Source organism: Cetorhinus maximus, chromosome 25 (genome assembly GCF_964194155.1).
Source record: "Cetorhinus maximus chromosome 25, sCetMax3.hap1.1, whole genome shotgun sequence".
NCBI classification, from domain to species: domain Eukaryota; kingdom Metazoa; phylum Chordata; class Chondrichthyes; order Lamniformes; family Cetorhinidae; genus Cetorhinus; species Cetorhinus maximus.
The window spans coordinates 6781860-6798813 of record NC_135903.1 but is presented as its reverse complement, the minus strand read 5'-3'; the positions used below and the strand labels follow the sequence as shown (position 1 = coordinate 6798813).

The 16954-nt window shown below is 41.8% G+C and overlaps 1 protein-coding gene across 5 annotated transcripts in view; it reads left to right on the top strand.

Moving 5' to 3' along the window:
* Window positions 1–16954, top strand: part of LOC144667837 (alpha-2,8-sialyltransferase 8F-like) — a 1155130-nt gene that overhangs the window by 2465 nt on the left and 1135711 nt on the right. For 2 of the 5 annotated variants that reach the window (XR_013573380.1, XM_078529352.1), the window contains exons 2-3: window positions 6341–6478; window positions 11247–11327. Coding sequence is in view for 1 of the 5 variants with exons in the window: in XM_078529352.1 (XP_078385478.1) it covers window positions 6341–6478; window positions 11247–11327 (219 nt within the window). In the remaining 4 variants the exon portion in view is untranslated. The remainder of the gene's footprint in view (window positions 1–6340; window positions 6479–11246; window positions 11328–16954) is intronic. The other 3 variants (XR_013573381.1, XR_013573383.1, XR_013573382.1) reach the window with 3 other exon arrangements.

Sequence of the window (16954 nt, the reverse complement as noted above, 5' to 3'; positions counted from 1 at the left end):
TCCTGGAATATGGTCATTGCTGGCAAGGCCAACATTTGTCCCTTCTCCACTTGTCTTTGAACAGAGGCTTGAACAATCCCCATCCAACACCACACTCCCCCACCTTCCCTCACTGAACAATTCCTCCTTTAACTTGTTTCACTTCCTCCAAATAAACAGGTGTGGCTATGGGTACCTGCATGGGCCCCAGTTATGCCTGTCTTTTTGTGGGGTATGTGGAACATTCCTTGTTCCAGACCTTGCTCAAGCCCTCTCCCACAACTCTTTCTCCGGTACATCGATGAATGTATCGGTGCCACTTCATGCTCTCGTCTGGAACTGGTAAAATTCATTAATTTTGCTTCCAATTTCCACCCCACTCGGTCCATCTCTGATACTTCCCTTCCTTGACTTCTCTGTCTCCATTTTTGGTGATAGGCTGAATACCAATTTTCATTACAAGCCCACCAACTCCTACAGTTATCTCGACTACACCTCCTCGCACCCTGCTTCCTGTAAGGGCTCCATTCCATTTTCCCAATTTCCCCATCTCCATCTCATCTGTTCTGATGATGCTACCTTCCACAGTGGTGCTTTTGACATGTTTTCCTTTTTCCTCAGCCGAGGTTTCCTCCCTATGGTGGTTGACCTTTTCCCTCAACTGTGTCCAACCCATCTCCCGCCCTTCTGCTGTCACCCCTTTCCGCGTGCGCCCCCCCCCCCCACCCCAGAATCACAAAAGGGTTCCCCTTGTCCTCACTTTCCAACCCATCAGCCTCCGTATTCAAAGGATCACCCTCTGCCACTTCCACCAACTCCAGCATGATGCCACCACCAAACACATCTTCCCCTCATCTCCTCTGTCAGCATTCTGAAGGGACTGTTATCCCTGTGGCACCCTGGTCCAATCCTCCATCACCCCCAGTTTCTCATCCCCTTCCCATGCAATCACAGGAGATGTAACACCTGCCCCTTTACCTCCTTGCTCCTCACCGTCCAAGGCCCCATACACTCCTTCCAGTTGAAGCAGTGATTTACTTGCACTTTGTTTAATTTAGACTACTGTATTCGCTGCTCACAATGTGGTTTCCTCTACACTGGGGAGGCTAAATGCAGACTGCGTGACTGCTTTGCCGAACACCTTCACTCAGTCCACAAGCATGACCCCAACCTTTCTGTCACCTGCCATTTCAATTCACCATCTTGCCCTCATGCTCATATTTCTGTCTTCGGCCTGCTAAATTGTTCCAATGAAGCCAAATGCAAACTGCAGGAACAGCACCTCCTCATTTTCTGATTAGGCAATTTACAGCCTTCTGGACTCAATGTTGAGTTCAATAACTTCAGTCCAATAACTCAATTTTCACTTTCCCCTCGCCCAGTGCCAGTCTGTATCTTGTTCTCATGTTTTGCTTTCAGACAGTGCTTATTCTTTTTCTGCTATTAACACCTGCTTTAGTCTTTAATACTATCATTACCACTCTCTTTGTCCATGACACCTTTGTCACTTAATCTCTTCTGCCCTCCGACCTATCCCTCACCTTCTATTTTGCCCCTCCTGCCCCTCCCCCCTTTTCAACAACATAAAACCCATCACATTTATTCCTCTCCCCAGTTCTGATGAAGAGTCATAATTGGAGTCAAAATGTTCCTCTCTCCACAGACCGTCTGAGTTTTTCCAGTATTTTCTCTTTTTTATTTCAGATCTCCATCATCCACAGTATTTTGCTTTTATCCTAATTTCCCTTGAACTGAGTGGCTTGCTAGGTTATTGCAGAGGGCAGTTAAGAGTCAGTCACACTGCTGTGGGTCTGGTGTCACATGTAGGCCAGCTTGGGTAAGGATGGCAGATTTCCTTCCCTAAAGATTGTGAATGAACCAGATGGGTTTTTATGACAATTGATGATAGCCTCAGTAATGGTGATCATGAAACTATCTTTATGTTCCAGATTTTATTAATTGAATTTAAATTCTACCAGCTGCCATGGTGGGATTTGAATCCATGGCCCCAGAGCATTAACCTGGCCTCTGGATTACTAGTCCAGTGACATTACCACAATGCCACTATCTCCCTTTAACAGCCTCTCTAACAGTAGGAATTTTAGCAAAATGATTTAAGACTATCACCTAGAAATTACTGCTGACAATATCAGTAGATAACGGGTGGTATAACAGGTTGGCATAGCAACCTTTCAGCTTTCCGGATGTGGTTTCCAATCTTGCTCATACTGATGTCAGGATGGTTGCCATGTGCCACTTGTGAGAGTCCTATGTAGAATAAGTTTGAACAGTTTCAACCCAAATCTATGTGGGCACATATTATTACAAGGTATCTCTGTATTGCTGATATCGTTTAGAAATGACTACTGAGAGAAATAAGAGGAAACCACACTGATGAAATACTATGGTGCTAAGGTTGGGAGTTGACACAAATTCGAGGCATCTGTACCTGAATGCTATAGCCTGCAAGTGCTTCTAGAAAACATGTTCAGGTCACCTCTGACTGACATCCTTTAATTTACATATATCTATCATAAATTGCACAAAAAGTGCATAACAAAATCCGGGACTCAGTGATCCATTGTTTTTCACACAACCACTGGTGACTGGTGAAAGATATAAAATGGTACATAACTCGTTCTTAAAGCTAAAGGTCCTAAGGTGTTCTACTATTTGGTGTTCTATTATTTGAGAGTAGTTTAGGTGGAAGGCCAAAAGCATGGCTTGAGAGAAAGGCTTTGCAGAGGATTTTGGGGAGAAAATCGAAGTCTTGTGTGGTTTAGGAGTGGTTTGGGGATATTTTGGCTGACATTACTGCAACCAAAATGGAGGAGTGGGCGGCAGACACCATAGACCGCAGTGGAGGGTGAGTGCGGTGACATCAATTTGGAGACTCCTGAGGGACTGTGGAGCAATTTGAGGATTTTAAAGATCAGGAGGGGGTAAGGGAGTACATTGGAGGAATCAAACATACAGATGGTATTGGAGGGTTTCAGTGGTGGCATTGAGGTAAAGGTCAGGGGCACGTGGTATTGTGAAGTTTTTTCCACACATTTTTAAATTCAATTGACCTTGAACTGAGTGGCTTGCTAGGCCATTTCAGGGGGCAGTTAAGAGTCAACCACATTGCTGTGGATCTGGAGTCACATGCAGGCCAGACCAGGTAAGGATGGAAGATTTCGAAGGGCATTAGTGGTAGAGATGGGTTTCTACGACAATTGATGATAATTTCATGGTCACCATAATTGAGAATAGATTTCAATTCCAGTTTTTAAAAAAATTTATTGAACTTAAATTCACCAATTGCCATGGTGGGATTTGAATTTGTTTCTAGGGCATTAGACTGGGTCTCTGGATTACTAGCCAAGCGACATTAATATTACACCTCCATCTCCCCAAAAGTGGAGAAGTAGGTGATTTTGCTGAATGGCTTGATGTGGGTATTGAAGTCCAGCTCCAGGTCAAGCACAATACTAAAGTTGGGTGCCACTGAGGTCAACATCAACTGGTTTCCCTGAAGAGGAACTGAATCTTCATCTAAAGTGCTGAATTTCTAGTGGGAAATGAACAGGATGTTTGGGTCTTGCTGATGTTGGCTGCTCCATGATTCATTATGGAGTGGGGAAAGTAAATGTGAAAAAAAAGAGTACAGGGTCTTTGCCAGAGTATCTAATTCCTAAGCAAATGTACAGGCAATAGAAGGAAAGGAACAAAAGAAGACATGTTATGAGGTAAAACATGTAAGGATTAATTTAGCATTGTAGGTCTACCTACACCACACGGACTGTAGGAGTTCAAAAAGGCCGCTCACCACCAACTTCTCAAGGGCAATTAGGGATGGGCAATAAATGCTGGCCTGGACAGAAATACTCACATCCCAAGAACAAATGGGAAAAAAAAACATATTTGGACTAATTCAGATTTAGGTTATACATGTTTGATGCTTCTTCTACATATGGTTGCTGTTGGTTCCTGGATGTGAGTATAATGTTGTGGCTACCTGGCTTTATGCTTTTTGATATCCATTTATAATGGTGTTGGCAGCTTGGAGGCTGATGCGTGAAGACACGTAGTGATTTAGTACATGTGTGCTTCTGACTCCTTGCAGTTTAGTGCAGGATACAAGTTATTTCACTAATAGCTAGGTGCCCATCAAGCCTAAGGCTGCTGAGTGCATCTTTGGTCTCTAGTTCTCGAGTTTCAATGCCAATATGTGTCTGTTCTTGATAGTCTTGTGATGGCTATGAAAGAAAGGATGAAGAACAAACCTGCACTTTTGTCTTTCACATGATTAGAACATCCCAAGGCACTTCACAGCCAATGAAATAATTTTGAAGCATAGTCACTGTCCTGAAGTAGACGGTCACTGATATTGCAGCAGTGGAGCCTAGCTGGGTGATGGAATGGAAAGGATGTTTTTTCCCAGCCCTCTGACTGTCCTGGAAAACTCCTATATCAAACTGCTTTCCAGGACATTCTAATTTTGGACATCCTTCCTGAACCATGTTATACTGCATTCATTGTTTTACCCTTTGTACAATTTGTGGGGATTATTTGAGCCCTTACATCATCCACTATGGGCTATCTGTTTTAAAAAGAAAAATGAACAGGAAAAGGAAGAATTGTTCTATGACAAAGAAACATGTAGTATTTAACAACAATGCACATCAAATGATTTTATCTTATAAATGTCTCAGCTTTTAAAATTCTAATCCTCCCAAGTCCTTGCCATTCCCTATCTCTGTACCTTCCTACAACTCTCCAAGATCTCTTCGCTCTGCCATTATCTTGTGTATCCCCAATTTTAATTGCTGCACCATTGCTGGCTGCGCCTTTGTCTGTCTGTACCCAAAGTGAAATCTGTCCTATTCCCCCTCTAAAGCTCTCCACTTCCTTGGCTCTCTCTCCACCTTTAACATGTTCCTTTTACAACCTACCTCTTCCATGTCTTAATATCTCTTTATGTAGTTTGTTATGTAGCAAATTATGTTTGATAACACTCTTTTGAATATTTCAGATTCTAGCGCCTCCAGTTGCTTAGGCCCTAAGTTCTGGGATTCCCTCGCTACATCTCTGCATCTCTCTACCTTGTTTCCTTCCTTTAAGACCCTTCTAAGCAAATTTTGGTCATCTGACTTAATATCTCCTTATGTGGCTTGGTGTCATGCTTTGTTTTATAATGCTCATGTGAAGCACCTTGGGATGTTTCTTTATGTTGAAGGCACTATATAAATGTGAAGTGTTCTTGTTCTTATACTATGTTAAAGGTGTTGTATAAATGCAAGTTATTGTTGTAGCTGTTGTGTTTTATTGTTGTCTGTGATCAAAATGTTTTAATGTGAGAAGATAGTGTGTTTTCTTACCCTTGGTGATTTGTCCCAAGTTAAATAATTTCTAGCAGCAAGCTTTCGTGAATTTAAAAATAAAGGAGATTTTTTATGAGCATACATTTATCCTGGAGATTTAAACATGACATTATACACACACTATTACACACACAATGACTAGATACAGATGAAGAGAAAAACAGTACGGTTCCAATCTGAAATGATTGCAGTTTCATTCGTAGCAGGGTTGTAGCTTCTTGGATGAATTGATGAGTGGAGGTCTTGTGAAAGCAGAAGATTCTCAGTAAGCTGTGAGGCTTCTTGTAGTTGAATTCCCAGGAGGTCATCTCATCTCACGGGTATAGCTGTTTACTAAATTGGCTGTGTAGTTATCTGCAGCTGCTTTGTTGGCTTATTTCTGATGGTATCTATTTTAGAATAGCTTCTACTGTTATATTTTCAAAAGCAGGTAACAGACATGGCTGTCTTACCCATGTGACCATCGACAACTTCAAAGTCCTTTTCCAAATAAGATGTTGTGTTAGATCGTTAACCTTCCTGTGTTGTGGCTTTTCACACGCTGAGAGTTTCAGACAATCAAAGCCTTTGTGTTTGAGATGTGGAGCCAGAACAACACACTGAAAGGTCGAAGAGATCCATTTCATATTCGTCTAACACCCATTGGGTTATGATGTCTCTGTTGTCCATGGTCTTGTCTGTTGACGCAACCTCCTTAACAAAAGGGATGGGTGAATTTCACAAGTGGCTATGACTGCCCATATATATTTAGATATTTGCTTGCATTTCAGATATGCCTGGATCTGTATGCTGCCAAGTCACAGGATATGCTACAGCTGTCTTAAACAGCTTTTGGTATCCACTTCTAAAAAAATGTATCTTTAAAATTTGGAACATCTTCATGTCTGTACTGGGCATGACATAGTAAAGAAACCACAGTAAGAAAACCATTGTGTCCATTGTCACTGATGCTTTGTTGCTGTTGCTATCGGCTTGGTGGCTGTTTTGTCTTCCAGGTTTACACAGCGGCTGTCAAAACTGAAGCTTAATTATGTGTTTGGTTCAAGGTTACAAGTCAATGACACTGAAGGAAAGAGAATAAATTACAGTCAGAAAAAAGCAGGTGACAGAGACTGCGACACCTGTACTTACAGGTAAGAAGCTGGGTTGAATTTCTACAATTGTTTCCACTGATTATTGTCATAACTTGGCAGAAGACCCCTGGAGAAATGGCAAAAATTCAATCCTAGTGGGGTAGAGTTTGGGAGAGCTGACCATAGAACTGATAGTTAGAGAGAAAGTTTTGAAGGAGATGGAAATGAGTAGAAAATTTATTGATTGAACAATAATCTGTTCAGTAGGACAGGAGACTTAAGCACATAAATGAAAATGTAGGAAGGAACAATGTTCAGTCACCTCATTCTACTATTTCAAATGCTGTTTCAAAGTATGTTGTGACTATCTTTCATTTTTTTGTTTCCCATAATACATGCATACTTCTACTCCTTTCGTGAAGTGACAAACTGGTTCAGTTTCCTTTCAAATGCATCAGCTGCGCTAATGTTTATTGCTTGACTCAGTTATCCATCTTACAGGGTAGAAATTTGGCTACACAATCCCCATGTTTCTGGTGCTTAATGGCGTCTTAAGCCTCTAATATGGCATCCAGGAAGCAAATGCTTACCATGAGCTGGAAGTGGACCAAAAAATTGACATGCATTGTCCACACCTGAAAAAGGTGTTTAAACTCCTTTTGAATATGCAAATAAGGGGCCATCTGCCTCTTTGAAGCCCCCTGCTGCATGATTGATTTTCCCTGGGGAAAACCAGACCATAACCAACATGATGCATTTTTGGAACATACTTAAGATGAGCAGGAATGCTCTCTAGATGTTCCATAAATTGCATTCTTAGACTGTGACTGATCCTTTAACCATATTGTCTGGTTCCTCAGATCTGGATCTGCACAGGGTAATGATCTGTAGATCCATGATCAACTACTTTCATTATTTTAAGTCTTTGGATCATGTTCATCTTTCCTTAACATTTTTCCCCATTTTCTTTAATCTTGAAATCTCTCTGTGCCCCACTCATTCCAGAGTCCAGTAGACAACATGGTGGCCAGTTTTTGGGTGTCCCATTAGAACCACTCCCTGGAGATGCCAAGGGTATCCTTGGAGGATTTGCCTTCTATCCCTACCCTAACCGATGTTTCCCTTGCTCCCACAAAGGGTGCTGGATCCTATTGTTACTCCAGCTCAGATGAGAGTAAAAACAGGAGCATTTTCAGGAAACTCAAGAAAACCTCAGTTGACTCAGTGTTCTTCTAGTCATTCGTGGAATGTGGGTAACACCGGCAAGGCCAACATTTAATCAATTTAATACATTTTGATGAATCAATGCCAATGTCTCAATGTAATCTTCAAACAGGTGCTCCTCATTGACGGACTACAAATTGGAAAATTGCAAAGTTATTTTCTTGTTCTTTTCTTTCAATTACCTCGGTGTTTTTTGATGAAACATTAATGCATGTGAATGACACACACTGTTTATTAAGCTGCTGACTAATTTGCACATTGTGCTGAGGAAGAGATGCCCGTGAATTGTGAATCATGAGAAGTTGCCAGATGATTTGTGCTGCCTCATGAACTTTACAACAGCAATGTCTTGTCCTCAGTCTCCGCATGATTTTCATGAATTTACTGCATTTGCACATTAGTTGTCCATTAACCTCACCACAGAATGTTAGGGCTAGTAAGTAATAGAGTAAGTACCCTTTGAACAATATAATGATTGCCAATCAACTTCCCTGGTCCAGAAAGTGACTAGTTCTTCAGGCATAGAATTGTTACTGGAGATTTCAAAAATATAAAATATCAAATAAAAAATTTATTTTTGTTCTTTTCCTTTCTATTCCTTCTTCTGTCTCTTAATACAACATTTCTTTCCCTCTCTTGATTTCTCTTTCTTGATTTGACATTGAATTCCCCCACTCTAATTCACCGTCTTTCTCAGTTGTCCCTCTGTTCTCTTAATTCTCAATTCTTAAATCTCACTGGTTAAGGAGCTACACTGTTAATCTCATCATTCATCAAGATCACATACCTCTTGCCCCTGCTACCCTGTCATCAGTTCACACTTTCAGCAGCTTCGTTATGGCACAGTTGATGGTAATAGCTGAGTTGTTTAAATCCCAGAGGGAAACTTGAAATAACTACCACAACTAATTTTGAAATTTGTATGTTTTGAGATGAGGGCTTTGAATTCAGTAGTAAGAAGACCACTAAGTCTTATAGGCTTTTACAAAACATTTATTAATAAGAGAAATGATTTTAAACACATACATAGATCTACAAATTACTACTATGATCACTTCTAAATTCCCTATTTAATCTGACCCCCAGTTACACTTTCATTAAGGCAACAGTTATACAGATAGATTTTAAAAGACCCAGGCAAGTAACACACAATATCCTGAACCAGTCGAATTCAAAGTGAGTTTTCTTAACTTCAGTTCTTTGAAAACAGCAGCTTGAGGCATAGATGCTGAAGGCTTTTCACACTTGTTAGATCTTAAAAATGCCTATCCTTACACACAGCGTTCACTCCTTTATAGGTATTTTCTCCTTTGAACGCAAATTCCCATTGTTTCACTATGTCTTTGGACTTTATCTTTCTGATAATAAAGCTATCTCATAGCATTAAGTTTTACCAGTAATCTTTGGGAAAAATAAACACGCTGTTTCTAAACATCACCTGGCTCGGTGACACATTTCACCCCTCCTTTGAAAACAATCTAATCTGGTTTATTTGAGAATGCAAATGTCCTTTTACATCTTTCATTCTAAACCTCCCCCATGTTTACATCAAAGCCTTCAGACCAGCTGCTTATAATCCAATTAAGTCTCACACACACACATACAAACACAGATACCACTATTTTACAATAAATTCCAATAACTGTATGAGAATTATTATATCTTCCTGACACTTCAAAGGCAAAACATTTATGAGCTGAAATGTGCAGGAAAATGTCTAACCAATCGGGAATGCCACATAATAACCCACTCTAGCAAATTCTGGCTTGTTAATAGGCAGCACAATTTTCCTTGAGTGTAGAAGATTGCAGGTAGAGACTCTCTAAGCCTAGCAACACCTACACAAGTCCAGTACTGCCAACTCACTTGAACCAGCCTCTTTATTACCATCTCTCAGAAAAGGTAAGGGTTTTTAAAATAAACTGATTAGCAAAAAATAGTGAATTCAACTGGGGAAGGTCCCAGTCAGAAATCCATTAAGATACCAAAACCCATAAATGTATTAAAACTTAAGGATGTTGAAATTGGACATTGGCGGAGATGCAAAGGAGACAGAATCACATTCCTCATGTGTTATAGACCCTGCCTAACATTCAATTCCATTGACTTTGTTCAGTGTTTGTTCAATTTCACCTGCTATAAGTCTGCTCATTGCAAAGCATTGAATTATTTTAAATCTATGGACTATCACTATGGTATTAGATGACACACTAAGCAGGGGCAATATGACATTTTACAGCTTCATTAGTGGCCCATTTAATCCTCTTGCCTTTTCCTCTCCAATTTATTTCTCCTAAAGGCACCGATCTGTATTGGGGAACAGCAGTCCCAGTGGCACTTGCTGCACTCTGCTACCACCTCCAAGTAGCCATTGTTCTTACTGCTGTCTGGCTGAAATTAGCATGAAGTGGCAAGTTATGCAATGGGCTCTTAGAAACATAGAAACTAGGAGCAGGAGTAGGCCATTTGGCCCTTCGAGCCTGCTTTGTCATTCATTATGATCATGGCTGATCATCTAACTCAATAGCCTGCTCCTGCTTTCTCCCCATACCCTTTGATACCTTTCGCCCCAAGAGCTATATCTAACTCCTTCTTGGAAAACATACAATATTTTGGTCTCAACTAGTTTCTGTGGTAACGAATTCCACAGGCTCACCACTCTCTGGGTGAAGAAATTTCTCCTCATCTCAGTCCTAAATGGTCTACCTTGTATCCTCAGACTGTGACCTCTGGTTCTGGACTCCCCCACCATCGGGAACATCCTTCCTGCATCTACCCTATTTAGTCCTGTTAGAATTTTATAGGTTTCTATGAGATCCCCCCTCATTCTTCTGAACTCCAGCGAATATAATCCTAATCGACTCAATCTCTCCTCATATGTCAGTCCCGCCATCCCAGGAATCAGTCGGGTAAACCTTCGCTGCTCTTCCTGAGCTTCAATGATTAAATACCAATAGTAAGGTGCAGAACTGTTGTTGTTTAACCGTAACGTGTTACAAAGGATTCTTCATGGGAGAATTGTTATTTATATCAGATGGTTCATTCTAGATGCAATGAGCTTTTGAGGCAACGTGTTGGTCACTGCAGAGAGCTTGTGCCTCAACAAATGTTATCACTGTCTGATTGAAGCACAAACATTTACAATGAAGTGGCCTTTTTCTTAGACATTTATTATCACTCACCTCCCTTTCTCCGTTCATCGAAGGTTATATCACGTAACTGATGGTCAGCTGACCTATTTCTGGTTTTCTAGCTTTGCCACTCTTAGGCCAATCATTAAGGTGCATGTAAGAGTTTCCACAGTCCAATGTTCTTCTTGACCCTCTGAAGGACTCATTTTGTGCTTGTTAACTGCCCATTCCATGTAATCCAAGATGGCAGAGGAGTCTCCTACAAGCCATCCAATGGCAGAATTTATGAAGCATTGAATCATCGTCAATCCTTCCTCTTCACTGCATTCCTAAAATAGCCCTGCCAAAAATCTGGACAATGAGAGAACTGGGTTATATTTTATAATATAAACTCCATAGAATACTATATGTACCAAGTTAGTGATTACATACTTACGACACAGTTCTGCAGTTAATGACACTTTTTTGTTTAGTCAGGTGCTGAACTTCTGGCAAAAGCAATTAACAAGATGTGCGAGGATTTACAGGGAGATTGCATCATCTCCCATTCAAGGGTGAGACTTCCTTTAATAATTTCTTAACACCCTGCATTCTTGCAAGCAGTCTCCAAAAGGAAATGCTGATTAGATTCACAACTGACATGCTTATCTCTGCGAAGTTTCCAGTTATATTTCTGTCCTACCTCATTGATTGTTACTTTCAGGCTAAGTTCTACAGCTCATGACAACGCACAGGTGAAAGGGTGGGTAGGGTGCCCTGCTCCTATTGTTGCTCTTTGACTGCCAATGAGGTGATGTACCAGAGCAGCAAGGGCATAGTGGAGGAGTCCACACTTTGTTTTAACACTGTTTCTTGGGCCTGGCTTCCATCCAGCAGCCTTCCATCTCCAGATGGCCAGGAAGCAGAACTTAAACTCTGTCACATCCCAAAGCATTCTGTATTTCCATTCATAATTCTTCCTTTCCATAAACATGCCAACTTCCTCTCGCTATCAATGTGTATCATTATCGTCATGACGATTAGGGCTCTGTAACTCAAACATGCCGAACAGCTCATGGTAGGAGAATCCCAACATAAATGGCCACACTATTACACCGAACATTACTTGAAAGACAAGAAAGTGACATAGAGAACCTAGGAATTGCTGGATGACAATGAACCAAAGTTCCACCTTATTTGCCGTCTACCATCCTGATTGGCACATGATGCAATGATGAATGACTTCTTTTGAAAAATGTAGTTATCAACTGGTCTACAGCAGACTCAAAAATGACAAGCGGAGAACTCCAGTGGTGGAGAGCTTTGGGCATCATAGGTCCAAAGTCCCCTTTTCCCGTCCAAGTGTGTTACACTCACCCACACAAGAAGGTTATTGCAATGGGCATCAAGCTGTTTATCAGGGTCAAAATCCTGGAACACCCTCCCGAACATCACTCTAGGTGTACCTACACCACAGGGACTGCAGCGGTTCAAAAAGGCAGCTCACCACCACCTTCTCAAGGGCAATTAGGGATGGGCAATAAATGCTGGCCTGGACAGCGACGCCCACATCCTGTAAATGAATTTTAAAAATCATTTTACATTCCAACTACTTGGAGAATGTGGTATCATGTTCTGTTCCTGTATCACATTAAAGGGACACCGACTACATAAAAACAGGGTTTGACAATCTGTTCTTTATTGATTTCCAAACAAGCACACTGCTAAGATGTCAAATGGAGGAGTGCTACCATGGTACTTGTTGATGACACCACGGCGAGGTCAGTTTTGCAGAGGCTCTTTATTCTCTCTGGATGATAAAAGAGTTCACCCTAACTTGGCTATATCATTCTGAAAAGCCTTTTTAAACAAAAAGACTTACCTTTATATAGTGCCTTTCGTAGCTTCAGGACATCCCAGACCCCTTAATAGTGAATAAAGTAAATTCGAAGCATAGTCACTGCTCCAATACAGGAACCAAGGCAGACAATTTGTACACGGCAAGTTCCCACAAACATCAGTGTGTTAATAACCAGACAATTTGTTTTAGTAATGTTGATTGAGGGATAAAAGTTGGACATAGGTTAACTCCCCTGCTCTTCAAAATAGTACTGTGGGATTTTTACATCTGCCTCAGTTTAATGTCTCATCTGAAAGATGACTTCTCCGATCGTGCAGCACTCACTTTGTCTGCACTAGAATGACAGCCTAGATTTTTGTGGTCAAGTTTCTGGAGGGGGACTTGAATCTACAACCTTCTGACTCAGGTGAGGGTGCTACTAACTGAGCCATGAATGACACATAGACAAACTTAAGGGTAACTGATAAGGAAGCAACGATTAAAAATTCACTTCGGCATGAGGTGCCATTTTCTGGTTTGGGATAAAGAAGATATCTAGGGTCCAGTCAAAGGGTTTTAGTCTGTAGCTGGCTATCTTATGGCAGTGCTTGACCAAGCCAGAGAAAAAAGTTCTACTGACCAGCAAAATAAGTGCAAAATAGGCCAAATCTTTTTCAATGCAGATGGTGTACACTTCAAAGTGTTTAGTAGAGAGACAAATATTCTAACAAGGTAGTAGATGCATTAGTGCTAATTTTCCAAAATTCCCTAGATTCTGGAAAGGTTCTATCAGACTGGAATGTAGCAAATATATCCCCTCTATTCAAGAAGGAAGGGAGGCAGAAAACAGGAAATTATAGGCCAGTTTGCTTGAAGTCTGTCATGGGGAAGGTGTTAGAATTAATCATTAAAGAGGTTATAGCTGGGCACTTAGAAAAACACAAAGTAATTTGGAAGAGTCAGCGTAATTTTGTGAAAGGAAAATCATGTTTAACAAATTTACTAGAGTTCTTTGAAGGAGTAACATATGCGGTGGATAAAGGGGAGCCTGTAGATGTACTGTACTTGGATTTCCAGAAGGCATTTGATAAGGTGCCATATCAAAGGTTATTGCAGAAAATAAAAGCTTGTGGTGTAAGGGGTAACATATTAGCCTGGATAGAAGATTGGCTTGCAGGCAGAAAACAGAGAGTATGCATAAATGGGTCTTTGTCTGATTGACAGGATGTGATGAGTGGAGTCCTGCAGGGGTCTTTGCTGGATCCTCAACTTTTTACAATTTATATCAATGACTTAGCTGACAGCAGTGAAGGCATGGTAGCTAAATTTGCAGATGACACAAAGATAGGTATGAAAGTTTCTTGTGAAGAAGACATAGGGAGTTTGCAGACGGATATGGATGGGTTCAGTGAGTGGGCAAAAATCTGGCAGATGGAGTATAATATGGGAAAATGTGAAGTTGTTCACTTTGGCAGAATGAATAAAAAAGCAGAGTATTACTTAAACGGAGAATGACTGCAGAATTCCGAGGTGCAGAGGGATCTAGGTGTTCTCATGCATGAGTCACAAAACGTTAGTATGCAGGAACAGCAGTAATCAAGAAGGCTAATGGAATGCTATCCTTTATTACAAGAGGAATTGTCCAAAAAAGTAAAGATGTTATGCTTCAGTTATACAGGGCATTGGTGAGACTGCATCTCGAGTAGTGTGTGCAGTTTTGGTCTCCTTATTTAAGCAAGGATGTAAATGCATTGGAGGCGGTTCAGAGGAGGTTTACTAGATCGATACCTGGAATAAACGGGTTGTCTTATGAGGGTAGGTTGGACAGACTGGGCTTGTTTCCACTGGAGTTTAGAAGAGTGAGGGTGAGTTGATTGAAGTCTATAAGATCCTGAATGGTCTTTTGACAAGGTGGGGGTGATGATTCTAGAACTAGGGGGTACTGTTTTAACATTAGAGGTCACTCTTATGGGACAGAGATGAGGAGAAATTTTCTCTCCGCGGGTTGTGCGACTTTGGAACTCTCTGCCTTAGAAGGGCAGCGGAAGCGGGGTCACAATATTTTTAAGGCAGAGATTCTTGTTAGGCAAGGGTATCAAAGTTTATTGGGAGTAGATGGGAATGTAGAACTTGAAACAGAAGCAGATCAGCCATGACCTTATTGAATGGCGGATCGGGCTTGAGGGCCGAATGGCCTACTTCTGCTCTTATTTCGTATGTTCATATGAGATGAAATCCTGTCTTTACATCGAGGATATCCTCCATCGTGTTGTGTGGCATTACCGTCATGCTAAATGGGATAGATTTCAAACCGATCTAGCAACTAGAGACTGGGCATCCATGAAGTGCTGTGGACCATCATCAGCAGCAGAATTGTATACGCCACAATCTGTAACCCCATGCCCGGCATATCCCCCACTTTACCATTACCACCAAGCCGGGAGATCAACCCTGGTTCAATGAAGAGTGCAGGAGGGCATGCTAGGAGCAGCACCAGGATACCTAAAAACGAGGTGTCAACCTGGTAAAGCTACAACACAGGACTACTTACCTGCTAAACAGTGAAAACAGCATGTGATAGACAGAGCTAAGCGATCCCACAACCAATGGATCAAGTCTAAGCTCTGCGGTCCTGGCCACATCCAGTTGTGAATGGTGGTGGCCAATTAAACAACTGATTGGAGGAGGAGGTTTCACAAATATCCCCATCCTCAATGATGGGGGAGCCCAGCACATCAGTGTAAAAGACAAGGCTGAAGCATTTGCAACAATCTTCAGCCAGAAGTGTTGAGTGGATGATCCATCTCAGCCTCCTCTGGAGGTCCCAGTCAACACAGATGCCAGTCTTCAGCCAGTTCGATTCACTTCACGCGATATCAAGAAACAGCTGAGGGCACTGGATACTGCAAAGGCTATGGACACTAACAGTATTCAAGCAATACTACTGAAGATTTGTGCTCCAGAACTTGCTGCGCCCCTAGCCAAGCTGTTCCAGTACAGCTACAAACTGGCATCGACTAGGCAATGTGGAATATTGTCCAAGCATGTCTTGTCTAAAAAAAGTAGGACAAATCCAATGCAGCCAATTACCACCCTGGCAATCTACTCTCAGTCATCAGTAAAGTGATGGGATTGTTGTTGGCAGTGCTACCAAGTGGCACTTACTCAACCATAACATGCTCACTGACACCCAGTTTGGGTTCCGCCAGAGTCACTCAGCGCCTGACCTCATTACAACCTTGGTTCAAGCATGGACAAAAGAGCTGAACTCCAGAGGTGAAGTGAGAGAGACTGCTCTTGACATCAAGGCAGCATTTGACTGAGTGTTGCATCAAGGAGCCCTAGCAAAACTGGAATCAATGGGAATCAGGGGGAAAGCTCTCCGCTGGTTGGAGTCATACCTAGCACAAGTGGCTGTACTGAAACATTTAAGTTATGAAGAGAGGTTGGATAGACTTGGGTTGTTTTTGTTGGAGCAGAGAAGACTGAGGGGCGACCTGATTGAGGTGTACAAGATTATGAGGAGCATGGACAGGGTGGATAGGGAGCAGCTGTTCCCCTTAGTTGAAGGGTCAGTCACAAGGGGACATAAGTTCAAGGTGAGGGGCAGGAGGTTTAGGGGGGAATGTGAGGAAAAACTTTTTTACCCAGAGGGTGGCGACAGTCTGGAATGTGCTGCCTGGGAGGGTGGTGGAGGCGGGTTGCCTCACATCCTTTAAAAAGTACCTGGATGAGCACTTGGCACGTCATAACATTCAAGGCTATGGGCCAAGTGCTGGTAAATGGGATTAGGTAGGTAGGTCAGGTGTTTCTCACGTATCGTGCAGACTCGATGGGCCGAAGGGCCTCTTCTGCACTGTGATTCTGTGTGAAAGGAAGATGGTTGTGGTTTTTGGAGGTCAATTATCTCAGTCCCAGGATGTCACTGCAAGTGTTTGTCAGCGTAGTGTCCTCGGCCCAACCATCTTCAGCTGCTTCATCAATGACCTTCCCTCCATCATAAGATCAGAGTGGTGGAGGCACCCACATTCTATTAATGAATTTTTAAAAAATTCTCTCAGTGAATACCATACATAATTGAAAGCGGTCATTCATCTCCGGGCTATTCTGTACTGATGTCAGCCCTCATTGTCACCGCACCTGAGACTGTTTCACTTGACACTGGTGGTCTTATGAAACACTTTGAGACTTCTGGATGTGATAAAGCACTACTTAAAAATAATTCATTGAATATAAAGCATGGTGATCGTGAATGGCGCTACATAAATGTAAGTCTTCCTTCCTTTCTCTGGTATATGTAAGGCTGCATTGAGGATTTTCGGGCTCAGTATGTCTGTGGTTGTATAGCAACTCTTTCAAAAG